The 26,117-nt window shown below is 40.9% G+C and overlaps 1 protein-coding gene across 10 annotated transcripts in view; it reads left to right on the top strand.

The window, feature by feature from the left end:
• OLFM2 (olfactomedin 2) overlaps window positions 1-25,749 on the top strand; it is a 309,721-nt gene extending 283,972 nt beyond the window's left edge. For all 10 annotated transcript variants that reach the window (XM_069972451.1, XM_069972155.1, XM_069972513.1 and 7 more), the window contains exon 6: window positions 24,897-25,749. In XM_069972451.1, the coding sequence (XP_069828552.1) occupies window positions 24,897-25,571 (675 nt within the window). In that variant the 3' untranslated portion in view covers window positions 25,572-25,749. The remainder of the gene's footprint in view (window positions 1-24,896) is intronic.
• Window positions 25,750-26,117: the final 368 nt, after the last annotated feature.

Here is a 26,117-nt window from a genome sequence, read left to right as displayed (position 1 = left end):
ACTGCCAGGAAAACATGGATTACAACATAGGCAGCATTCAACTTATCCAGATGCCGGGAATCAAATGCTAAGCGTTCGGGTTCAGAGACATTGCTGAACCTGGGCAGTGTCCTCAAGTCCGCTCAAAACTATTTCCATATTTAAATTGAAATACGTTTTTTTCTGATATATTTTTGAATATTATGCCAGGATGGATTTTTGTCATCTTCACAAATAAATAAACTGAATTTCGGTTGAAAATATTCCATGTGTCACTTACCTTCTCACCATCATTTTTCCTTCTCAACATCGATCAATCTCCTTATCTTTCTATAATTATTAGTCATAGTGGATTTATGTGGTCCAGCGCGCTCACTCTTCACCATCTACGTTGCGTATGTTTTTCACCTTCACATCTTAATGGCCAGCTTGACAAAAAGCCCATAGGTGGCTCGCGGCCAGAATGCATTTCAGATACAGTGAGTTTCAGCTCGGAGAATAAATTGAAGGTGATTAAAGGAAGATTTCACTATAAATCACTAGGACCATTTTTCACCCAGGACTGCAAGGGAAATATACAGTTATGTCAGATTTTTCATGCTGGAAAGGGAAATATGTTTTAACAGAAAAGAAACCTAAGCATTATATAGCGGAAATTATAATTAGGCCAGCTGAACTCGGAAGGATGACTAGAATTTGTGGGCAGTTTTGGGCCAAAAATATTTCAGCGCATATCACAAGGGTTTTGCCTTGATTTACTTTATAGCTCACTGGTAGATGAATTGGCTTCTTACAGAAATAGCTTTAATGCGTCTAGATTTGTGGGGTTTATGAGATGCTCGTATACATCTACCTTGTATTTGGACCATCAAAGCTTTAGAACCTGGCCATAAAAAGACATCCTCCAATTGTAAACGTCAACGAAATTATTTAAGGAGTTTGTTTTAGTCCATTTATTAGTGAATTCTTAGTTAATAAAGTGAAGTGCCTCATTGCAATTGGAGTGTAGAGTGGCTACGCAGAGTACGTCTCTCTGGAGGACCCACCACTTAATTACATTATACGGACAACTAGAGATGAGCACTACTCAAATCTGGTTGTTCAGCATTTGAATACTGTTGGCTGAAGTTGGATGCAGCCCTAGGGAGTCCGGGAAAAATGGGTACAGACTATGGCCTATGGCTGTATCCATGTTTTCCCAGATTCCCTAGGACTGAATTTAACTTATTCAGCCACCATTATTCAAATGCCAAATGAGTGGACTTGAAGTGTGTTCATCTCTATTGACAAATTATTAGACAGCATGTCATACCTAATTTCACTGGTGCTGGCATTGCAGTAAGGGTAAAGTCTTTTTTTTTTTTTTTTTTTCATAATTTTTATTTTGGTTTTTTTTCAATTTTACAACAAGTAAGCAAATTGGTGGACGAACAAGCCCACCGTAAAGGTAAGTATAAAAGTTGTAGCCAAAAGGGTAAAGTCTTGTTTCCAAGCTGCCCATAGAATGTAGCTGATCACCAAGGCTTCTAGGAATGCACAACTGTATGGGATACTAATTCATGGGTAATTAAAGGGGTTTTCCTGTATTAGAAAAACACAGCTCTATTCACTCCAATGGAACCTAGCTGTAAAACCACACTCGAATTGAACTGTTTCTGGAAATAAGCAACCATGTTTTTGTAAGCCTAACAAAAAAGGTCATGGATGAGGAAACCAGCATCAGAGCTTCCCTTACTTTGCGGCTGAACCCAGGACCATTCATTGTCGCCAGCCTCTTATTCATTGTTTTTTGGGCAAGCAAACCAAAGAATAAAACAGAAATAGCTGACAATGGACAAGTCTCTGAGAGCTTCTCTCACTGCTGGTTTTCATTTCTACAACATTGATGTCTGAAATACTACTGGAAGCGTAAACACAGAGGGAATGTGACATTTATGGCCTAAACAGGGTAATCCTTTTCTTTTCCAATGTGATCAGGATGCCAAACCACCCTTATTAGCTTCCTTTAAAGTGCATTCTGCTAAGATATAATGTCCAAGAAACAAATGATGGTAGTGATGAAGGATTGTAGTCGAGAGGACTGGAGCAGGTGACCATGGGCCAGTGCCAAAAGATTTTTGACCACTGGAAGTAACTCAAGGTTGAGTGGTCTACTAAAACCCCACCTCTCACATGCGCATGACAGTCTCTGTTTTTACAGACTTTTTTCAGTCACGATGGACAGCAGAAGAAAGCACCATGTTTTTGTAGACCGTCAGTATTTTTTGCCACCTTTATGGGTAGTGGGAGGGGATTTTACATATGTTATGTATCCCCCCCCCACCCTCATTCTTTTTATATATTAATATGTCTCAAATACAAAAAAATAAAAGAAACACGGCTACCCATGGGGTGATATATGTGAATAACCGGAGAAATATAGGTTTCAGTGGTGGACTGTCTAGCATAATAACCAATATCTGATCTACAGTCTCCGAACAGAACAGAGAAGTCTAAAGCTAAGAATAACCTGGGTAGTAATGATGTTGGGATGTACATCTAGCATTTCTTTATTTCCAGCATGACCTAGATGCAGCAGACAACTTTACAACAAAATTTCACCAGGGGATGAAGACTGCCAGCAAGAAAAGTGTTATTTCACAGTCATATAAAATGCATAAAATATTCCCAATAGAAACTGCTCTGTAATATAGTACCAACAGGACACAATATAATAACTTATAGCAGAAGAAAAATTGGGAAGAAATATCAAGTAAAATTCCAGATTGCAAATACAGGCATACGATGTTCAATACGATGTTGATGTCTTATATGTAGGCGTAAGGGGGTTACTATATTCTGTGTGCCTTTACTTGTGGCACTTGAAGGGTAAATACATGTTGTTGGTTTACTGCTTTCTAAACTAACTTGCTGGTTGGTAAGGATTAGAGATGAGAGATCAGTCCAGTCATTCGCATTTGAATATCAGTGGGTAAAGAAGTTGGATGTAATAGGGAGTCCTAGAAAAAATGCATACAGGCTATGGCCTATGGCTGTATCCATGTTTAGAGTTTATTGAACCTCGGGAAATCCTAGATTCGATCAAACTTGAACATTCACGAACCTTCCCCGATGCCTTCCTGGTCCGTAGGGAAGGAGGAGACTCTTCGAGTTCCTCCTGGAATTCCGCCTGGAATTCTGGGACTTAGCCTATTACCTAGGCTGAATCCCAGACTTCCAGGCGGTACCCGGGCACTCTCCGCCTTCTCCACGGACCGGAAAGCCATCAGCAATCAAATGCAGAAGGTTCACGGATGTTCGAGTTCGATCGAACCTAGGATTTCCTGACTTCTCTATCCTTGTTTTCCTGAACTCCCAACGCTACATTCAACTTCTCCAGCCAAATGCTGAATAATCGAACTCGAGCATGCTCCAATTCTACTCACCTCTTGTAAGGATACTTTGGATGGTGGGATAGGTTAACGCCTCTTCAACAAACTTAACACTTTAAAAAGGTGGAATTGGCAAGAGTATGGGTGGTATTATACATAGTGAGGTAGATGAGGAAGTGAGCGCCTACGTGTCAAATCAGCGCTTGCTTCTTCCTCGTTCCCCACTCGCTGTCTGTGCTATTACACACACAGACATTGAGTGGTAGGGAGAAGCGTAGAGGCCCGGGGAGCTGTGAGAGGGGCTGTCCGGATCATCTAAAGATCGTCCAGGTTGCCCATTGAAGAGAGCGGCGGTCTGCTGCAGACGTGCAGCAGACCATCGCTATCGCTATCACTATCGTTTTGCAAGGTTACGTTTAACCCCTTAAGGTCAAAGCCTATTTTCGTTTTTGCGCTTTTGCTTATTCCATTTTAAGTTTAAAAGTCCATAGCGCTTGCATTTTTTCACCTAGAGACGTATATGAGCGCTTATTTTTTGCGAAACCAATTGTACTTTGCAATGACAGGCATTGTTTTTCCATAACATATGCTGCGAAACCGGAAAAAAATCATTTGCGCTGTCAAATTGAAAAAAAAAAAAACGAATTTGTTTTGATTTCGGGGAGTTTTGCATTTACGCCGTTCGTCCTATGGTAAAACTGACTTGTTATGCATGTTCCTCAAGTCGTTACGATTACTATGATATATAACATGTATAACTTATATTGTATCTGATGGCCTGTAAAAAATTCAAACCATTGTTAACAAATATACGTTCCTTAAAATCGCTCCATTCCCAGGCTTATAGCGCTTTATCCTTTGGTCTATGGGGCTGTGTCAGGTGTCAGTTTTTGCGCCATGATGTGTTCTTTCTATCGGTACCTTGATTGTGCATATACGACTTTTTGATAGTTTTTTATTACATTTTTTCTGGATTTGATGCGACCAAAAATGCGCAATTTTGCACTTTGGGATTTTTTTGCGCTTACGCCGTTTACCGTGCGAGATCAGGAATGTGATTAATTAATAGTTCGGGCGATTACGCGCGCGGCGATACTAAATATGTTTATTTATTTATTTATTAATTTATATTTATAAAATGGGAAAAGGGGGGTGATTTGGACTTTTATTAGGGGAGGGGATTTTTTATTAATAAAAACACTTTTTTACTTTTTTTTTTTTACTGTAACTAGAAGTCCCCCTGGGGGGCTTGTATATAGACAGCACTGATCTCTCATAGAGATTAATGCTGTGTATATACACAGCAAAGATCGATTAGATCGGTCATAGATTACTATGGCCTGCTGCAGGCCATAGCAATCTATTGCCGAGCCGGGATCAGCGTCATTCCGACGCTGAGGCCCGGCACGGGCAGAAGAACGGATCTCCCCCCCGCGATCGCATGGCGGGGGGGAGATCCGTCCCACTAGACACCAGGGATAGTGTGTACAAAGCCTCTAAGTGCAGCTGTCAGGTTTGACAGCTGCACTTAGAGGCTTAATTAGCCGGCGCGGCAACAGGACCCACGCCGGCTAATAGAGGCACTGCCCGGCTGCACGTGTCAGCCGGGATCAGCGCCGTTCAGAGCGGGGTCCCGCCGGGACCCCGCTCTGAACACCCCGAGCGGCACCATGACGTATCAGATACGTCATGGGTCGCTAAGGGGTTAAAGACAACTTTCAGCCAACATTGTGCATGCTGGATGATTGTTGCTTTTTAACATGACCTATTGCACAAAATGATTTTCGGCTGTATAATCCAAGTACGGCCAATAATCGTTTGGTGTAATAGTGTATAGAGCTGTTGTGTGTGTAGAGAGAACTGGTGTGTGATGAGCAGTGCGTTCACTAGATGAGAGACTGTCACAGTAACTTTATCAGCATACAGCTGACTTGGCTGATTCCTCGACAGGGTAAGAGAAAGAAAGCACTAAGACTTTTATGCAATGTTTAAGTGTATAAATCCCATCTGGGAAGATATTAAGCCGGATCACAGCTTGGATATGTGCAACTATTCCAAGTCAAGTAAAAAGCAAGTTACCCAGCACCGTAGTGTCGGCTGATTGCTTATGATGTGCTCCATGAAATGGGACATAACATCAGGCAGTCCCGAAGGGTACCCTACCCTATCTCCACTGTGTGCCTCTGGGCAACTCCAGTAACATACATCTAGGATAAGCCTAAATGGCAATATCAAGCATACCTGTGACTAAATGTATACTGGATGTAAGCAATGAATACACAACAGGACCCACCAGAGCGCTCTTAACCTCTTAAGGACCAATGATATGTCATTTCATATCAGTCATCAAAGGAGAAGTCCGAAATTAAATTAGCCAGCAAGGGGGAATTTGATTAGGTGTATGAACCTACCTCCCCCTGTGTCCGCGGTAAGCAGTGGGAACGGCTTTGATACCCAAGCTAGGCTCCAGGATCTCTGGTGTGGACACATCACGACCCTGCTGAAGGACTGGTCATTTAGCCAGTCAGTGACTGGGGCAGGAAGCCGCTCCAGTCACTGGCTGAGTGGCCAGTCCATCAAAAAATTACTTGAGCATTAAAGGGGAACTCCAGGTAGAGGTTATAAAAAAATTAACCTCTGCAGAAGCATAAAGCATTACTTACCTATTTTTTTTTCCATTTCCATGCACATATTATGATCAAGCATCTTTTATCTTTGAAGTTGAGCCCCACAATAAGGCTCTGATCCTCTCTGCCATTTAGCATCATTTACTTGTGTTACTGCATCATTTTTGTGAATACGCTGCAGTACTGCAATGACACTCCAACATGTGTGAGCACAGCCGTAATTTCACTGCACACTTCTGCACAAACAGCGAAATCAGTGCAACACCTGCTTCTGGCTGGTCAGAGATGGTGAATCACTCAGCCAGCCAAGCCTCCTGTGACATCACGCCCTTTCCCCTGTCTGCATCATCAGCCTGATCTCAGCAAACACACACAATGTGAGACAGAGGCCTGGAATATTTGTTTCCTAAGGGGGAATAGCAGAAGGAGCAGGAGACAATGTGGATTTGCACAGGGGACATTTTTCTTCACTTCCTGGGTTTCAAACAGCTACCAGTGTGGCAGAACCATACAGATATGGTAATACAGACACATCTAACTTTTAATGTACTTTTAACAGAAAACAAGTTTTCCTTATCCGGAGTTCCCCTTTAAGAACTAGAATATGTGTGTGTGTGTGAGTGGGGGGGGGGGGGGGGGGTTAATTACTACTAAAGAAAGGCATACTACCAGTCAATAAAGGTCACAAGATATGTTCTCCTACATCATATTATTCCCTCTGTATCTGCCTCCACTATTACTATAACACGGTCAAATTTGTAGAATTTGGAATTACCTAGATCTTTGTTTTTATTGCTAATGAAATGTGGTCTGACCGTTACCCAAGTCCAAAATATAGACCAAACTAATCTAAACTGATAACAAACAAACAGTTCTATTCATGTCAAACACATTGAGTAAACATCCACAGTGCAAAGGAAAAAGGAAATTAACTTTTGAATTTAAAACCATGTAAGTCCTCCAGATTTTTTAAGGTCATGCCACAGCATCTCATAAATGAAGGTCAACATCCTGACAACCACTCTTTAATGGATAACCTTAGTAAACTTTGAACCCTTGCCTTGTTGAGAGTTGTGATTTTTAGAGGGTAATGTCCTTTACCCTACAAACATAGCTCTGTAAGTTTTGGTTAATAGGTTCAACTTATATCTTTATAAAACATCTTTGAAGCGTTGCGGACCTTCCAGGTGGTCTTTGGCAAATCTGACACACTCATCCTCCTATTCTGGATATATGAATAAAAGTTTTTGCAGCATGTGGAGCAATCTACAGATGTTTTGCTATTGCTGTTGGGTTCTGTCTCACTACTTTCAGCATTGCACACTGTGCTCTTCGAGTGATCTTAGCGGGATGACTTCTCCTGAGGAGCAAAGGCACCTGCCTGGATTTTTATTCAAAGGGTTCAATTACTTTTTCTTGCAACACTATAGGGCTGATTGACTAATATAATTCCATCAGAAAAGTGTTGGTTTTGTGTCTATTTTTCCTGACAGTTTACTTTTCCGCCTTATTTACTGTAATCGTACGTCACAAAAATGCTAGTAACCCGACACAAGAACGGAAAGTGGATGTGTCCAACATTTTAACTAAACAAACTGTCTATATTCTTACTTATTACTCTCTATATCCTCCCTGTATCCCCTCCTATTACTCTATATATCCTCCCTATATCTCCTCCTATTACTCTATATATCCTCCCTATATCTCATCCTATTACTCCATATATCCCCTATATCTCCTCCTATTACTCCATATATCCTCCCTATATCTCCTCCTATTACTCCATATATCCTCCCTATATCTCATCCTATTACTCCATATATCCCCTATATCTCCTCCTATTACTCCATATATCCTCCCTATATCTCCTCCTATTACTCCATATATCCTCCCCATATCTCCTCCTATTACTCCATATATCCTCCCCTATATCTCCTCCTATTACTCCATATATCCTCCCTATATCTCCTCCTATTTCTCCATATATCCTCAACTATATCTCCTCCTATTACTCCATATAACCTCCCCTATATCTCCTCCTATTACTCCATATATCCTTCCTATATCTCCTCCTATTACTCCATATAACCTCCCATATATCTCCTCCTATTACTCCATATAACCTCCCATATATCTCCTCCTATTACTCCATATATCCTCCCTATATCTCCTCCTATTACTCCATATATCCCCCCTATATCTCCTCCTATTACTCCATATATCCCCCTATATCTCCTCCTATTACTCCATATACCCTCCCCTATATCTCCTCCTATTCCTCCATATATCCCCCCTATATCTCCTCCTATTACTCCATATATCCCCCTATATCTCCTCCTATTACTCCATATACCCTCCCCTATATCTCCTCATATTACTCCATATATCCTCCCTATATATCTCCTCCTATTACTCCATATATCCTCCCCTATATCTCCTCCTATTACTCCATATAACCTCCCATATATCTCCTCCTATTACTCCATATATCCTTCCTATATCTCCTCCTATTACTCCATATAACCTCCCCTATATCTCCTCCTATTACTCCATATATCCCCCCTATATCCCCTCCTATTACTCCATATATCCTCCCTATATCTCCACCTATTACTCCATATATCCCCCCTATATCTCCTCCTATTACTCCATATATCCTCCCTATATCTCCTCCTATTACTCCATATATCCTCATTATATCTCCTCCTATTACTCCATATAACCCCCCTATATCTCCTCCTATTACTCCATATATCCTCCCTATATCTCCTCCTATTACTCCATATAACCCCCCTATATCTCCTCCTATTACTCCATATATCCTCCCTATATCTCCTCCTATTACTCCATATATCCTCCCTATATCTCCTCCTATTACTCCATATATCCCCCCTATATCTCCTCCTATTACTCCATATATCCTCCCCTATATCTCCTATTACTCCATATAACCTCCCATATATCTCCTCCTATTACTCCATATATCCCCCCTATATATCCTCCTATTATTCCATATATCCCCCTATATCTCCTCCTATTACTCCATATATCCTCCCTATATCTCCACCTATTACTCCATATATCCTCCCTATATCTCCTGCTATTACTCCATATATCCTCCCCTATATCTCCTCCTATTACTCCATATACCTCCTATATATCCTCCTATTACTCCATATATCCCCCTATATCTCCTTCTATTACTCCATATATACTCCCTATATCTCCTCCTATTACTCCATATACCCCCTATATCTCCACCTATTACTCCATATATCCTCCCTATATCTCCTCCTATTACTCCATATATCCTCCCTATATCTCCTCCTATTACTCCATATATCCCCTATATCTCCTCCTATTACTCCATATATCCTCATTATATCTCCTCCTATTACTCCATATATCCTCATTATATCTCCTCCTATTACTCCATATACCCTCCCTATATATCCTCCTATTACTCCATATATCCTCCCTATATCTCCTCCTATTACTCCATATATCCCCTCCCTATATCTCCTCCTATTACTCCATATATCCTCCATATATCTCCTCCTATTACTCCATATATCATCCCTATTACTCCATATATCCTCCCTATATCTCCTCCTATTACTCCATATAACTTCCCTATATCTTCTCCAATTACTCTATATAATCTCCTATATTTCCATCTATTACCCGATATAACCTCTACCTATATGTTTTTTCTCTCTACGTATTCTGTCATTAATATTCCCCCTGGGTGTTTGATAAATCCTCTCATGCATTAGAATGAGGCTCCTCTGGTTTTCATCCTTCTTCTACAGGGCTGGCATATTAACTGTCGCTGTATCACTTATAAGCACAGGAGCCCCCGATCTCTATAGGGGTCCCATGCATATAGAGATACGACAATTTTGAATGTTTTACTACTGTTGACAGCTTTTAAAGTGGTATTCCTATCTTGACAAATTCTGTCCTATGTATGGAATCCACAGGATAGTACATAGCTAATAGATTGAAGGGGGTCCGACACCCCTGGTACCCCCCCAAAAAACGCACTGTCACAGATTGAATAATGCCCAATCCTGTGGAACACACAAGGTGTTAGATCTGCACATACTGCATTGTCTGCTGATCAGTTAGTATCAGCTATACAGTAGAGGTCGGACATAGGGCATCTTTTATCAGTGAAAGAATTCACAGCCATGGCTTCCTGTAATACCTATAAATCAATTTTAAGCATGATTTATAGAGTAAGGCTGGACATCGACTTTGATTGCTATTTGTAGTTCCCATCATCTTTAGTGGGATCTACAGTAAGTGGTGGGATTGTCAACCTCCTCTAGTTAAACAATTCAAACCCTGTGGATAAATGTAAAGGGGAACTCCAGTAATCCCATAAAAAAAATCAAAATGCACACAACGCATACAGTGCATACCCTCCTCCAGTTGTTTGACAACTTTCCCAGTAGTCTATGCTGCTTCTAGCCCCAGATTCAAACTTTTACAAATGATTCCAGCTTTACATCATTGTAACTACCCAGGAAACTTCTCCTAGCATACATTGCACCTCAGAGCCAACTGCCGGGTACCCATCCCTTTCTTCTGCTTTGTATAACTATCTATTAATCTAAATAGGTAGATAGATAGATAGATAGATAGATACGAGATAGAAAGTTGAAACAACAGTGTCTTCTTTCCCCTATACTACTCAGAAGAGGCTGTTTCCCCGCCTTCTCCCAGTATGCATTGCACCTCAGAGCTAACTGCCAGGCACCCACCCCTGTCTTGTAATATCCACCCACCACTGACTCGATCTGCCTCTGCTTTATCTATCTATCTATCTATCTATCTAAATAGATAGATGAGAGAGAAAGAGAGTGTCTCCTTTCCCCTATACTACTCAGGAGAAGCTCTTTCTCTGCCTTTTGCCAAATGATCACTGTGTGATGTTAGTGGTGGGCTGGGTTACAGATGAGGCATTACAACTTGCCTGGCAACAGAAGAGACAGAGATCATGTGACCTCTATCTCAGAACAGAGGGGGAGGGACAGAGGAGTGGAGACAGATTGGACCAGGAAGTGAGGATTTTCAGCAGCTTCAGGCTGTGAGTCAGGATGTGCTGCAATAGAAACCTATTACACAAGCTTAGATCATGGGTGGGGACTCAACAGGGTTAAGTATTTAGTACTGGAGTAACCCTTTCAAAATTCTAAAGCCACATTTAGAGGAAGCTTTTTGCATACTATTTAATATTTGATTACTATAAAAATTGATAAGAACCTGAAGTGACATGGTGTTATCCTGTCTGCCTATTCTAAGGGGACAGGTCGGAAAAAGTATTTTGGTTCAGCAAACTAACCTCGTTCGGAACGTTTCTGACTGTCCATCAATGACGTGCCTGACCGGGCCTAACCAGATAACAGCCCAATCTAACGCTAGAGTGATAAAACACATTGCAAATAATTTTATAGCTTCAGCTCATCTCACTCGGTAATAACCAAATGTTTTGCATTGAGCAATCCGACAGGAATGATTGAAATCAACTTCAATCTAATAAAAGTTCTTGTTTAAGATATCATTACATTATGATTGATGGGATCCGTCTTATTCCACGGTACATCAAACCACTTTGGGTGGATTGGAAATGCATTTATAATAGTGCTAATAATAAAGCTGTACTGTAAGGCTGTGTGTAACTGCACCAAATGGCTTCAGGATATACTTAGTAGGTACGGCACTGCCATACGTTCTATAAATTTGTAATTTACTTTGATTTAAAAATCTACAGTCTTCCAGTAATTGTCAGCTGCTGTATGTCCTGCTGGAAATATAATTTTCTTTCCAATCTGACAGTCTGAGTGTTCTCTGCTGCCACCTCTGTCCATGTCAGCAACTGTCCAGAGCAGCAGCAAATCCCTATAAAAAAAACCTCTCCTGCTCTTGGCAGTTCCTGATATAGACAGAGGTGGCAGCAGAGAGCACTGTGTCAGACTGGAAAGAATACACCACTTCCTGCAGGACACATAGCAGCTGATAAGTACTGGAAGACTGGGCATTTTTAAATAGAAGTAAATTACAAATCTAAATAACTTTCTGAAACCAGCCGTTTTAAAAGAAGAATATTTTCGCCAGAGTTCCCCTTTAAGGATTCACTCATGCAGCTATATAAATCCCATGCTGTGAAGTCAATGAAGGCAACAAGCACTGTGCTCCCTTCCATCTAAGCATCAGTGGGGGTCATGGTAGTTGGATCCTTATGGATCAATAAGTGGCTCATCCCAGCAGTATCATCACTTACTCTAATGGCAGATGCATTGCGTGCTGGCTACTAAATTGAATGATCAACTATGCAAAACCTTAACAGACCTACTAAAGAGTTGGAGTTGGGTCAATATCCAACTGGAGCAGAATATACTAGGCTAAGGAAAAGGATGTCCATAACATATACTATCTGGCAGGTGAGTAGAGTAATAGTTAGAGATGAGCAAGCAATACTCGAGTAGCTATTTCATTGAGTATCGAAAATTCGGATCTAAACTAACTTAAAGCCTGTTGGGGGACTATAATGGAATAGACGGGATACTCTTCCCGCTTTTTCCATTATGGCAGGAAATTAATTAACTGTATATTTAATTAAAACAGAAAAAGTTTATTCGAATTTTGCTATTGTAACCGAAAAATATCAATAGGATTACGAAAATTAGCTGTTTTAATTAAATATAAACTGTTATGGGGAGCGGTATATAGCAGTGTTAGCCGTATCCCAACATTAATACCGCTCCCTGTAATAGTATGTGACTCTGTACCCAAAATCTGACCCCCCCAAACCACTTGTACCTTCGGATATCTGCTTTTAATTGAATATCTGTCCTGGCGTCCGTTCACCAGGTGATGCAGTCATTGTCCTAAAAAACAACTTTTAAACTTGCAGCCCTGTGCCCAACGGTCGGAGCTTGCATTGCATATGCATTAGGCTGGCACAACCTCTCTGTCCCTCCTCCCCACCCTCCTTATCATTAGGAATGCTCCAGGCAGATTGTCTCCTATTCATCAGCTGTGTCAGCCCGGCACATGGGCTGGATCGTTAGCACATGTTCAGCATGGAGAAAATGTGGCATTCCTAATGATGAAGAGTGTGGGGAGGAGGGATAGAGGGGTGGTGCAAAGTTAGGGCGCAGATACTCCCGTTTGGCACAGACTGCAAGTTTAAAAGTTGTTTTTAGGGCAATAACTGCATCGCCTGACGAGTGGACCCCAGGACACATCTTGGATTAAAAGCAGCTATCCGAAGGTACAAGCATCACGGTCTATTCGAATCGAATAACAAGCTTTTGAATATTTTACTACTCGCTCATCTCTAGTACAATAGTATTGGATTTGGCTCAGATAGTAGACTTATTATCTAATACAATTGGATTATACTTGAAAACATCTTGGAGACTTATAACTTAATTAAAATAGGCTTCAAGAGGGGTAGTTTTCACATTGAGGGGAACCACCATGCGAAAATGATTGTCTAAACAAATGGTTGGTCTTCTCAAAAGTATTGTCCTTTAAAATTTAATGGATCTTTTAAAACTTTTTAACTCATCCCCATTGTATGTGTCATCCCAACCCGGGAAACCATCTAATCTGTGTATGGGATCTCTTGACTCCCTTTTCCCCTAGATGTGGATTAGAAAAGGATCAGGCATGTTGGATAGTGTTGAATGAACCGGTTTGGGTTTGGCAACATTATCTGAACCTGTACGCTCACTGTATGATTCCACGTGGCTGCTGAAGTTGGATGCTGCCATAGGGAGTCTTGGAAAACATAGATACAGCCTAGGGCCTATGTCTGTATCCATGTTTTCCTGGCAGCCCTAGGGCGGCATCCAACTTCTGCAGCCATGAGAAATCAAACACTGAGCGTACAGATTCGCATAATGTTGGCAAATCCGAATATTTTGACAGGTTCATGGATTTCAAATGCCTCTTCCTTTTGTTCTTCTTGTTGCATATAGGACATCGAGGGAGATGACAGCCATACTATGGGTATGGCTACTTCATAATGAGTAAACTTAGTTTACGAGGACCTTCCTCTTTTTTTTTCTTCGTCATCCCCACTACTCTCTAACATGTACACCAACTGCAACGTTCAAAGACGTCAATGTGTCTCCTCTTCTGTTTTAGTTTATTGTTCGTTTCTTACATCTGTAAAGAGCTGCGGAATCTGCCAGTATCTGAACACGTCCGTGACAGTTCTTTGTTTTCTATAGAACATCATTACATGTGGAGACCTTGTCTTGGCCTTTATTCCTCACTCTTCCGAGTTCCAGTCTATATGATATCTTCTCTGCTACATCCTTTGTTGTTAATAAGTGATCGATCCATGTAGACAAATGTCATCTACTAGCTCCATGTAGAATCTATTGACTTCAAAGTTACTGTGGTCGTAGTTAAGTATGGTTCTTGTTATATCTACTTTGCAGGTGTCTTTGTACTCTCAGCTCTCCCTGGCACTAGGTCGATAGCCTCCCTCTCATACAGTATTGCTTTTGGCTAGAAGCGGTTCTCCATTGCCAATTAATGGTTACAGTTCAGTGACAGAGGACTCCAGCCATCAGGACTTGTAGAATATAATGTGGAGGCGTCTGCAAGGAAATTCTGCCAGGGAAAGCAGTAAATTATTGGGTGATTCCTAAAAACTAAAAAAAAACCATAAAAATTCATACTAAATATGATGCTAGTGACTTTTAGCTGTTAGTATTATGCTATCAGTTATATTGGTGAATGATGTCTTTTCGAGCTACCTACATTGACAGTAAGTGCGGCTGCCAAGTGGAAAACCATTTCCAACTGCCTACCCCTGGGGCATATGGAAAGTCTACTACATATTTCTGCGTACACTATACTGCCCAACAATGGGGACATAGCATGGTATAAGGGCACCAAACATGATTGCTCTTCAATAAACAGGTTCTCCAGAACATGGAATTAAAGAGGTATCCCATCTGGACAAGGTATGCCCTATCCACAGTATCTGCTGGACAAGGCATGACAAAAAAATTTGTAGGGGGCTCTAACTATTGGGGCCCCCTGTGTTCTTCAAAACAGAGACCCTGAGATATCCATTGGATGGAGCTGCTCTACATGCATGCCACTGCTCACTTCCTTCTCTGTGGAACTGCTGGCGATAGATAAGTGCAGCTTTCGGCTAGCTTTGAAAACTCTGTAGAGAATGAATGGAGTGGTGGTGCGTGCAGAGTGCTCAGATTTGGGGGTTTCCGTTTTTTAGATCACAAGGGTCTGACTGAAGGAGCCCCATAGATTAGCTTAGACATAGACATAGCTTAGATGTGCCATGCCTTATGCGATGGATAATATGGATAGGACATAGCTTGTCAAGTTGAGAATACCACTTTAAGGCTATGTTCACACTACATAAAACTACGGCCGTAGTTCTCACCGCAGAACTATGGCCGTAATTTTGTGGAGTTTAACATAGCCTTATGTGCAATGGGATCCCAGCCGGAGCGTACACACATCGTATACGCTCCGGGCGGAAAAAAGTGACATGCCAGTTTTCTGCGGCCGGAATTCAGTGCACAAAACTGACATGTCGGGGTCACGGAACGGCCGGTCTGTTACGACGTGTGAACATAGCCTAAAGGAGTTTTCAAATCAGGATAAATAGGTCTAAACTAATACATAATGTGAAATTATTTAAAATTGAATCGCTGAATCCCACCTGGTATCTCTTTTCAATTGGGGAATCCTCGCGCTCCTCTGACATGTCAATTCTTTGAGCTGAGAGAGATAGCAGGTGGGATACCGCACAGGCTGCGTGAGTCCGCGGGCGTGGCTTCCGAGCAGAATCTCCCGCCCGGATTCAGTAGGTTGAACGGCGCTAAGAGATATATACAGTGGTGCCTTGGGTTACGAGTATTATTTGTTCCGGGACCGCACTTGTAATCCAAATCCACTCTTAAACCAAAGCAAATTTTCCCATAAGAAATCACTGAAAATAATGATTTTTAAAATTCTGTATAACATGTAAAACAAATAAAACAAACATTTAGAAACCGCTGGATATGTTATATTATAAGTTACTGTACAGAATAGCAATCAGCATGTGGAATATAATGTATAGTAAGTGCATAAACCTGAAACACAGCAGAAGTTTGTAGATACAGGCTGGATGGAACTGCAGATCCCCATAATGGCTGAGTGTGAGTGCAGACGCAGTACAGCAGCAGTGTATATAGCTGAGTGTGAGTGCAGGCACATTATAGCAGGAATGGAGAAAATGGGAAACACAAGGGCTGACAGAGACTGCTGGGAGCATGAAGGAATGAGCAGGGCAGATGTGGGCAGAGTATAGCAACACTCTCTGTCCAGGGAGAGAGGGGTTACAGCTATGGAGAGATTACCCCCACAGTCCTGTCCCCTGATGCAAGCTCCAGCCTGAAGTGGATCTGCTATGATTTGGAAGGTGAGAGAGACTTCCTGGGTCAGAGTACAGTGCTGTAGACCCCGCTATGCAGACCATGCCCCTCCCCCACTCCCCCTCCCACCCAGTACAGGGAGCTCTTAAACCAAAGCAATGCTCTTATACCAAGTCACAATTTTGAAAAACTGTGAGCTCTTAAACCAAAATGCTCTTAATCCAAGTTACTCTTAAACCAAGGTAACACTGTACTTAGTAATCTTTGTGTCCTTGCTTTATTTTGATAATCTGTTGCCCCTGGTCATGTCCTCCTTCTGGAATCCAGTAAAATGGTCACACATGCTCAGTTTAACTGTAATCTCCTGATCTGTTCTGTAAGTATTGGCAGTTAGTCTCCACTGTGTATGCAAGGAGAAGTGATTGTGAGAGAGAATGTGCAACCTGTTCATTTATCTCTCACCATCTGGGCATGACTTTAAAGTTGACTCAGCTGACCTTTCATCCCTTCCAAGAGATATATATATATATATATATATATATATATATATACACAATTTTTAATCTTTCTTAAGTGCTAATACCCTTATTGCTAAGTACCAGTGTAACACTATCGATTTGCAGCAGTAACCCAATCCATTCTATGTGATGGCACCATCAATTGTACTCAGTAACACTATCGATTGCAACTTGTAATACAATTCATTCTGAGCCGTAATGTCATCAGTCCTGAGTGGAAGTGAAACACCATTGATCCCCAGCAGCATTGCCCTGCATCCTAAGTGATGGCGGTATTGAATATTGGTTGGAAATTCCATTACTGCAAAGAGCCTGTGCAATATAATCTGTGTTATTGTTCATTCGTCCTGACAAAGCAATAGTTCTTAAGTGGTATTAATACTGATACTAACCTGGGTACTTATGAAATGATACTCATCCTTATCGATCCATGGCGTTCACTGGGACATGTTAGTATTTGGCAATATATAAGGTTAAATTGATATTACAGCAGAAAGCCTTCCGGGATGAATCAACGTCTTTCCTACTATGGTTCCAAATAACTCATTTGTATCAGTTGTCAACAGCCTGTGTTGTTTAATGCCAAAAGCTATTTATGTACCTCTCTCTCTAGGCCATGAGCTCATATATTAACCGCTTTTACTGCGGACAAGAAATGGCTTTTGTACGCCGCACAATGGAATTATAAATGGTTACTGCTCAAGCAACAGTCTCGTCTGCGAAAGCAAATACAAAAAGGTCATTTATGAACTGAAAAGTATAGAAAAGTGGAGTGTGGATAGTCTCTTACCGGGACTTGAGACCTATTTTTTCAATACTATTTTGGAGATTTTTATAAATTTGCATATTTAGATGTCAGCTACTAGAGATGAGAGAAGTTTTCAAAAGTTTAGTTTGGCAGGTTTGCTAATTTTTGACAAAGAACTTCTGGACAGAAACTTAATGAACATCAATATTTATCTGTCCATGCTCCCCGATGTCCTTGGTCCATGGTCTCTGGTATCTTCCACAGCCAAAATCCCGCTCAGCCAATCACTGACTATAGGACAGGGCTGTGGACAGTGATTGGCTGAGCGGGCTGTCACTCTCAAGACATAAGAGTGACAGCCTGCTCAACCAATCACTGGCTATGGCGCTGTGCATTCTCAGTTACTCAGTAATTGGCTGAATGGGGTATCACTCTTCAGACAAGACTGGCTGCGGTGATGTTCTGTCTCAGTAATTGCTTGATTCAGGCTGGAGACACCAGAGACACAGAGAAGAACACTCAGGAAGCATGGACAGCATGGAAGATGTACATCAGCCAAGATTTTTTTCTTGCAGCCACCATCTTGAATGCATTTTGCAAATTTGCTTTGGTAAAGGAGTTATCTAGTGCTACAAAAACATGGCCACTTTTTCCCCTCTCTTGTCTCCAGTTCAGGTGCAGTTTGCAATTAAGCTCCATTTACTTCAATGGAACTGAGTTTGAAATCTGGAGACAAGAGAGGGGGAAAAGTGGACATGTTTTTGTAGCGCTGGATAACCCCTTTAGCTTAGCTAGATTTGCTTCGTTCACCCCTACCAGCCACTCTTTGTAGGTTGGACGTATGAAGACAGCATGGACATGTCAAAAGTTTTGGGGCTGCTTGAGGACTGGAGTGGAGAAACACTACTCTGTGGGACCAGGATATCTATTAGTTATATACCACTCCTGAAACTGCTCAGCGAAGCGGCGGATACCTGGTTAACCTGAAATCTTACTAAGTGATAGTCTGGCCTCCAGGGGGTTAAGATACCCCCCTAGGGGGCTAGACTGTTCTGTGTGTGTGTGTGGGGGGGAATTACTTACTGCTCCCATCTTCACTATCTTCACTACTGCCACTCAGCCAATCCGCAGCTACGACAGGATACCACTGCAGTTGCTGATTGGCTGAGCAGCGATAACAAAGATGGATAGAAGACCGAAGCAGTAAGTTCAAACCCCCCCCCCCCCCCCCCCCCATGGGTTTAAGTCAACAAGTTTTTTGTATACCGAGCAATGAGCTCCACCAAGTATGCCTGCTCAACACTATTCGCTAATAATTGACTATGTTACCCTATATAAGCATAACAAAAAGTGAACAAAAATTCTGAAATGCCTCCAGTTAGTCTTCGGAGGGCACGAATGGAAAAAATATCCAGCAGTCTTCTGAGGGTAGGTCATGTGGTCATGTTTCTCATTCATGTTCAGGTGTCGCGCCTGGCTGAACTTTCGGCATGTACACGAGTTAGAAGATTAAGTTGAACTGTGTAACTTGGTCCCATGATATTTAATCCTGAAATTGGACTGTGAATCATTGAATTGTTGGATTTTTTTTTGTAGACCTGATTCTGTTAGCTGTACTTGCAAAATACTTTTTGGAAATAGAAACTGAAAATTACTGGATACTGTAAGCAATATTGCCTACTTGAGATAGACTGTTCGTACTGACCTATTCAGAAATTAAAGATGGAATATCCCTTTAAAGGCTATGCACAGTATTTAATGGCTAACCCTAAGTCTCTAGTTAGAAAGAACATATGTTTGAAAGGATGTTTCTCTACATCCCCCGGCCCCAGAAACATATCATTTACTATTCTGGCGGGCAACAGACTAATGAACTTTTCCATTGACAATGCTTGTGATAAATTGATTGGAACCCCACCGAAGCCATCTTGACATTTCTGAATGTCTTACAATCTACTGTACAAGGAAATCTCATTACGGTTGTAACGGAGGATGAAGTGAATGTTTTACAAATGGACAGAATTCTTAGAATTGGAATTTCCCCATTAAACCCTGAGCCATGTAAGAAGTAACAATATGTTTTCTTAGCCGATCAATTTTCCTTAGCTCATCTAGTCAATTATCAAAGAGGAGAATTATTTTTCATAGTTACATAGCTAAAAGGAACAAAAAAAGTCCCAGGAGTTCAACCTCTGACTCTGCTGTGTTGATCCAGAGGAAGGCAAAGCTCCCTATGAGACAGGTGCCAATTTCCCCTACTCCTGACTCCAATATGGCAATCAGCACAAATCACTTGATCAACATCCTATCACGTGAAATTTAGAACCCTCAGGCTGGGTTCACACTACGTATATTTCAGTCAGTATTGTGGTCCTCATATTGCAACCAAAACCAGGAGTGGATTAAAAACACAGAAAGGATCTGTTCACACAATGATGAAATTGAGTGGATGGCCGCCATATAACAGTAAATAACTGCCAGTATTTCAATATAACAGCCGTTGTTCGAAAATAACAGCAAATATTTGCCATTATATGGCGGCCATCCACTCAATTTCCACATTGTGTGAACAGATCCTTTCTGTGTTTTTAATCCACTCCTGGTTTTGGTTGCAATATGAGGACCACAATACTGACTGAAATATACGTAGTGTGAACCCAGCCATAATTTGTAATTAACGCTTAACGGCATCGTAGTAACGATGTGTTTTTTATAAGGATCAGCGTTTAGACGCAACTATATATCATTTTAAAAAATCGTTTTAAGATCGCTTAAGCCCATCTCACACATAGGGGGAATCGGTGAAAGACTGTTTAGACAAATCTTCGTTGGTCGTTCACTGAAAATTCGCAGATCGCTTTGAGAACATGTTGAAAGATCAAAATGAGCGATTTCTTGTTCGTCGCTTGATAGTTCGCTGTGTTTACATGAGCCGATTATCGTTCAAATGCGATCGTTATCGTGAAAATTCGATAATCGCTCCTTGTAAAAGGACCATAAGCTGAGAGTTCCTGCTCTGTCTTTGGTCATAATAAGGAACTGCTGTGCAGAATTTCATTGACAGGTGACACTAGTATATGAAAAGCACCAATAGCAGATACTTGTGAAATGACCTCTTAAAAAGTCACAGAGTATGCTCAGTATGTGAGTATGCTCACAGTCATCTCAATGGGACAGGTCCTGACTATGGCCGTCTATGCTTATGGGGCTTGCCGTAAAGCATGTCACTAAATCCTGTAAAAAAAAAGCTTAGGCAAAGCTCTGGCTGCTCCTATTACAATGTTAAAAAAAGGCAGAAAATGCAAACAGATTAGAAAAAAAAAAATCTTCCATCGTCCATAGTTGGAAACCTTTTCAGAAAACACTCTTTGGGGACTAAAGTTTCTAATGTGTTCTGTAGGTTTTGAGACTGTTAAAACGTTGTTTGCCCACTGTAAACATTGGCGTTTTGGGAGAAAGAAAAACTATTTTGTGTTTTTCATTTCAAATGGATAACGAGAGATAAAGTTTGCATGTCTGGACGTTTGCCAGCACGGTCTAGAAAACATTTGGCTTCCCTGGACACTGAATAGTCTTCTTTTGTGTCGTGCCGTGTAAGCACTTCTCCTCATTCCTCTTGTATTTTTATCTATCCAGTAATCAGTTTTCTTTTATGATAAGTGTCTGTATGGAGGAAAAAGACTTTAGAACTCATTGAGGAGTTTCAGTCTCGTAAAATACTTTTGGATATTATATACTCCGAGTACAAAAATAGGAACAAGAAGAACGAGGCTTTGAAGGAAATTGCAGACATATTTTCTCTCGGCAACAATAATTCTCAAGAAAATTGGACAAGAAGTTGAAAGAGCACTGCGTCCAGTTCTGTAGGGAGCGGGAAGCTTCATATAATAGCTGCTTCACATTTCTCGGTAAACATCACTAGCTCAATCGGCAGGTCTGGACGCAAAACAACCTATAATCTGTCTCCAAAATATTTAATGTTTCCAATGTTTTCAAAATATTTGTAAACAAAGGAAACATTTAAGAATAGTTTCTCCAAATGTGAACAGAACCTGAGACTCTGTTCTACAAGTGAGGTCATTTATGACCTTAGCTCATCCCCCATGCTGGCCAACTTTGTTTTGGAGGAACGTCCAAGGTCTTCAGTCAGGTGACTTCTCTGTCTTTGGCAAAGTCTTCAAAATTCTGCCAGCTGTGACATCTGCAAAACAACAGAACATAAGACACATCAAAACAATATAATCCATTACACCAATTAACTCGCTTCCAAAGTGACCCGAATACCCTCTTTCTCCTTCCAACCAAGTTTTCTGAGACAATAAGAAAATTCTCAGCCACTGTACATGAGGGATGTAAAGGGCCCACACATTAGAGAGAGAACTCACTGAGACTGGTCCTCTGTCATATATGTTTGTGGGCCTCCCCTTTTTCCCCAACATATGTTGGGTGGAAAGAAGGATAAAACATGTCAAATTTTGATGCCCAATTTTTTAACCCTTTGAGGACCAAACCCAAAATGACCCAGTGGACCGCGCCAATTTTCATTTTTGCATTTTCGTTTTTTTTTCTCATTCTAAGAGCTCTAGATCTAGCACTTAAATTTTTCTATCTACAGGGCCATGTAAGGGCTTGTTTTTTTTTTTAGGACAAGGTGTATTTTGTAATGGCGCCTTTCATTCTACCATAACCTGTATGATGGAACCCCTAAAAATCTTATTTATGAAAATATAAATAGGTGAAATTGGAAAAAAAAGTTTTGGGGGGTTCCTGAGTCTACGTAATGGACTATATGGTAAAAGTGTTATGATATCATTATTAATAGGTCAGTCCGAACACAACCATATGCATGTTTACACAGATTTTCTAATATTTTACTTTATTTTTGATGAATTCCTTTTAATTTTTTCAATTATTAATAAAACAGCCCTATTGTAACTCTTATAACTGTTTTAGTTTTCCGCCTACGGGGCTGTATGGGACATCATTTTTTTTGTGCCATAATCTCTAGTTTTATTAATACCATATTTGGGTAGCTCGGACATGTTGATCACTTTTTATAAAAAAAAAATTATATATAATATAACATAAAAATCTGTAATCCTGGCATTTCGTTCACGCCGTTCGACATACGGAATGGCGATTGTTATATTTTAATAGATTGGATAATTACGCACGCTACGGTATATTATATGTTTATTTGTTTTTATATGCTTTATCTATATAATGGGATAGGGGGATTTAAAAAAAAACATGTTTCCTTTTTTCTTTACACATTTTAAGTCCCCCTGGGGGACTTTTAGATTGCATACACTGATCACCTAGGCATATGGGCTGACGCAGAACCACAGCAAGATCGCTGCTCCACATTTTCTTTGCTCAATTGTGTGGCCTATTAACTTCTTTATAGTCGCCCCTCACATTCCCATTTACACAGGAGGGTGTGCGGGGGACGACCCATGATTCTCATGCCTGCACAAAAGATGCGATCAGTCGACGAACTGGAGATTTCTTGATCGTTGACTGATCTCTGGCGCAGGTTCCTGTTTGTCGATTATCAGCCCTTTTAAAATGGACATCTTGCTAAACAAAAAATTCTCACCTAAGGAGGCATTGACATGCTCCTTGCATGGTCCGTGAATACAAATGACGTCTGAAACTGTGGAATTTTTTGCTCTACTGTACTGACGTGCTCAGTACAGTAGTACCAACATTTAAAGAGTTTCAGAGCTCCCAGCATCATCATGAATGATGGGGTTCCATTTTGTAGCACATCGTTTACCTTTACGGACCATGCATGGAATGTTTTAATTCCCCCATAGGGCCAGTTCACACTGAGAAAAATCGACTGAATTCTATGGCGGCGGAGCTCTCTGCCACGGATTCCCTCCTGCCTCAGTGTCAAACAGTGTCTCTATGGGAGAGCTTGTGCGCCTCCGCTTCCTCCCTTCTCCGCTCAAAGAATTGACATGACAATTCTTTGCTCGGAGGAAGCAGAGGTGCGCGAGCCCTACCATAGAGACACTGTTTGACACTGAGGCAGGCGGGATTCTGCGGCAGAGAGCTCTGTGTGAACAGGACCTTAAACAGGAGCAACAGTGCTATAGAACCAGTAGAGAATGCTGGAAATTTCTAGGCTATGGTGTGCTGATGTTTGATTGTGATGAAAAGGACTCACATCCTCCTAGAGAGGTGGAAAACTAAGCTGGTAGAGATTTAGAACCTTAAGATGTTATTTTCTTTCTTTCTGTTGGTGGATTTTACCTCTAAGGTCACCTGATAGGTGTTGGATATCTTTAGATATTTTGTGTGTGTGTTTGATAAATCTCAGACTACACTGGGTAACATTCCAACAATTGAACTGGGAGACATCAAACAATCTTTTTGCCTATTTCCACATAAATGTTATAGCACTGACACATACTGTACTGCATTTCCTAAGAGAAGGTTGTATACTATACCTCCTGATGATTGTTTACTAGCAGGAACTATGTAAAGCTGGTAAAAAGAGGAATCAGAACTGGGTTAAAGAGACTCTTGTCAGTAGGGCTATGGTGTCCTATCTCAGGGTAGCATAAACTAGTGACCGAGAAGCTGAACAGAATGATGTATCACTTACATTGTTCTGTGCAGGCGATCCAGAGATCTCCTCCTGAATAACATGGACAATAAGTAGTCCTCTCCATTATGTCCATGAGCCCAGTAGTCCTCATTATTCTTAAAAAGCAGAAAACTCCGCCCACCAGCTGCTGATTGGCAGTTATCTATCCATGCTGTGTATAAGCAGTCAACTGTCAATCCACAGCTGGAGGGCTGGGGAGGGGTGTTGCAAGAATCCTATTCTCCTGCATATTAGGAGATCCTATCCAGGTTAACAAAAGTACACAATGCTAATGGTGGTGGTATATTTTTGTGCTTTTGATGCTAAAAACTTTTTTTTTAAACATTACTACTATAAAAATTATTTTTTAGAAGAGATCATTTATTGTCAGTTCAAAGTGGATAAAATGAATCCGATTTTGAGTATTGTCAGTGTTCTACATCTATTTAGTTTAAGATTATCCGATAAATTCTACCATTGTGGGTATGTTCTGTAAAGAGGACAATTGGCCCCCAAAGTTTGAGACATTGCCTTCCTACTGTATTGCTGATACTGTTCTTTTGGTGGAATTGCTTTTATGAGTGCGTTATTTTTTTTAATTCCCATATAACAATATATATATATTTTTTTTTTGTAGGTCTGGTACATGGATGGTTACCTGAAGGGTCGAAGAGTCTTGGAATATCGAAGCCTCAACGACTTTATCAAGGGTCAGAACTTTGTTCAGCACCTCCTTCCACATCCTTGGGCCGGTACTGGACACGTGGTTTACAATGGCTCTCTCTATTACAACAAATATCAGAGTAACATAGTGGTGAAGTATCACTTCCGATCCCGTAGTGTCTCTGTCCAGAGGAACCTCAACAACGCTGGTTATAACAACACCTTTCCCTACTCATGGGGAGGCTTCTCGGACATAGATTTCATGGTAGATGAAAATGGGCTTTGGGCTGTTTACACAACCAACCAGAATGCAGGAAATATTGTTGTCAGCAAGTTGGATCCCCAGACACTGGAAATCCTCCAGACCTGGGACACCGGCTACCCAAAGCGAAGTGCTGGAGAGTCCTTCATGATATGTGGTACACTGTATGTAACCAATTCTCATCTAGCTGGGGCCAAGATCTACTTCGCGTATTATACAAATTCGTCTACGTATGAGTACACAGATATTCCATTCCATAATCAGTATTCACATATCTCTATGCTGGACTACAACCCACGAGAAAGAGTCCTCTACACTTGGAATAATGGTCATCAAGTTCTCTACAATGTCACTCTGTTCCATGTTATAAAGACTTCTGGAGAGTGACGTAGACTGTATCAGACATTCATCTCACCTCTTTTTGTTCTTTCTTGGTTAAATTCTTTTTACAGTCTGATAATTCCAGTTATTTCTATGAAACGCACAGAACACAAAAAGACTTTCACGTGGTTGAGTGAGCATGGTATCAAGTAAACGTTTTCTTTTTTCTCTCCGGTGGCAAATAAAGACAGTATTTGACATTGTTACTGTGTAATAAGTGGTGTTTCTTTCTTTCATGTTTAAACATTAAGAAACCCTGTAGACACTATAATAAGATGAAATGATATAATCTACTACGTGAAGTTAAGGGAGATATATTCATTCGATAGAAGAGGGTGATGAACAGTCAGCTGATGAGCGATTGTTTCACCGAAGCAGCCATATAAATTATAATCTATATTGGCCATTACATTGATTTACATCTCTAAAGGGTTATTCCTCTGGGGTAGTTATGCCCTATCCACATGGCTCCATCGAGAATAAATGGAGATGCAGTGGACATGTGTGGCTTGCACCTCAATTCTACTGTACATGGATTTTGGGCACCCTGTT

The sequence above is a fragment of the Dendropsophus ebraccatus genome, chromosome 1, assembly GCF_027789765.1.
Source record: "Dendropsophus ebraccatus isolate aDenEbr1 chromosome 1, aDenEbr1.pat, whole genome shotgun sequence".
Lineage (NCBI taxonomy): Eukaryota > Metazoa > Chordata > Amphibia > Anura > Hylidae > Dendropsophus > Dendropsophus ebraccatus.
The sequence above is the reverse complement of the archived record's forward strand: the minus strand, read 5'-3'. Positions and strand labels throughout refer to the sequence as shown.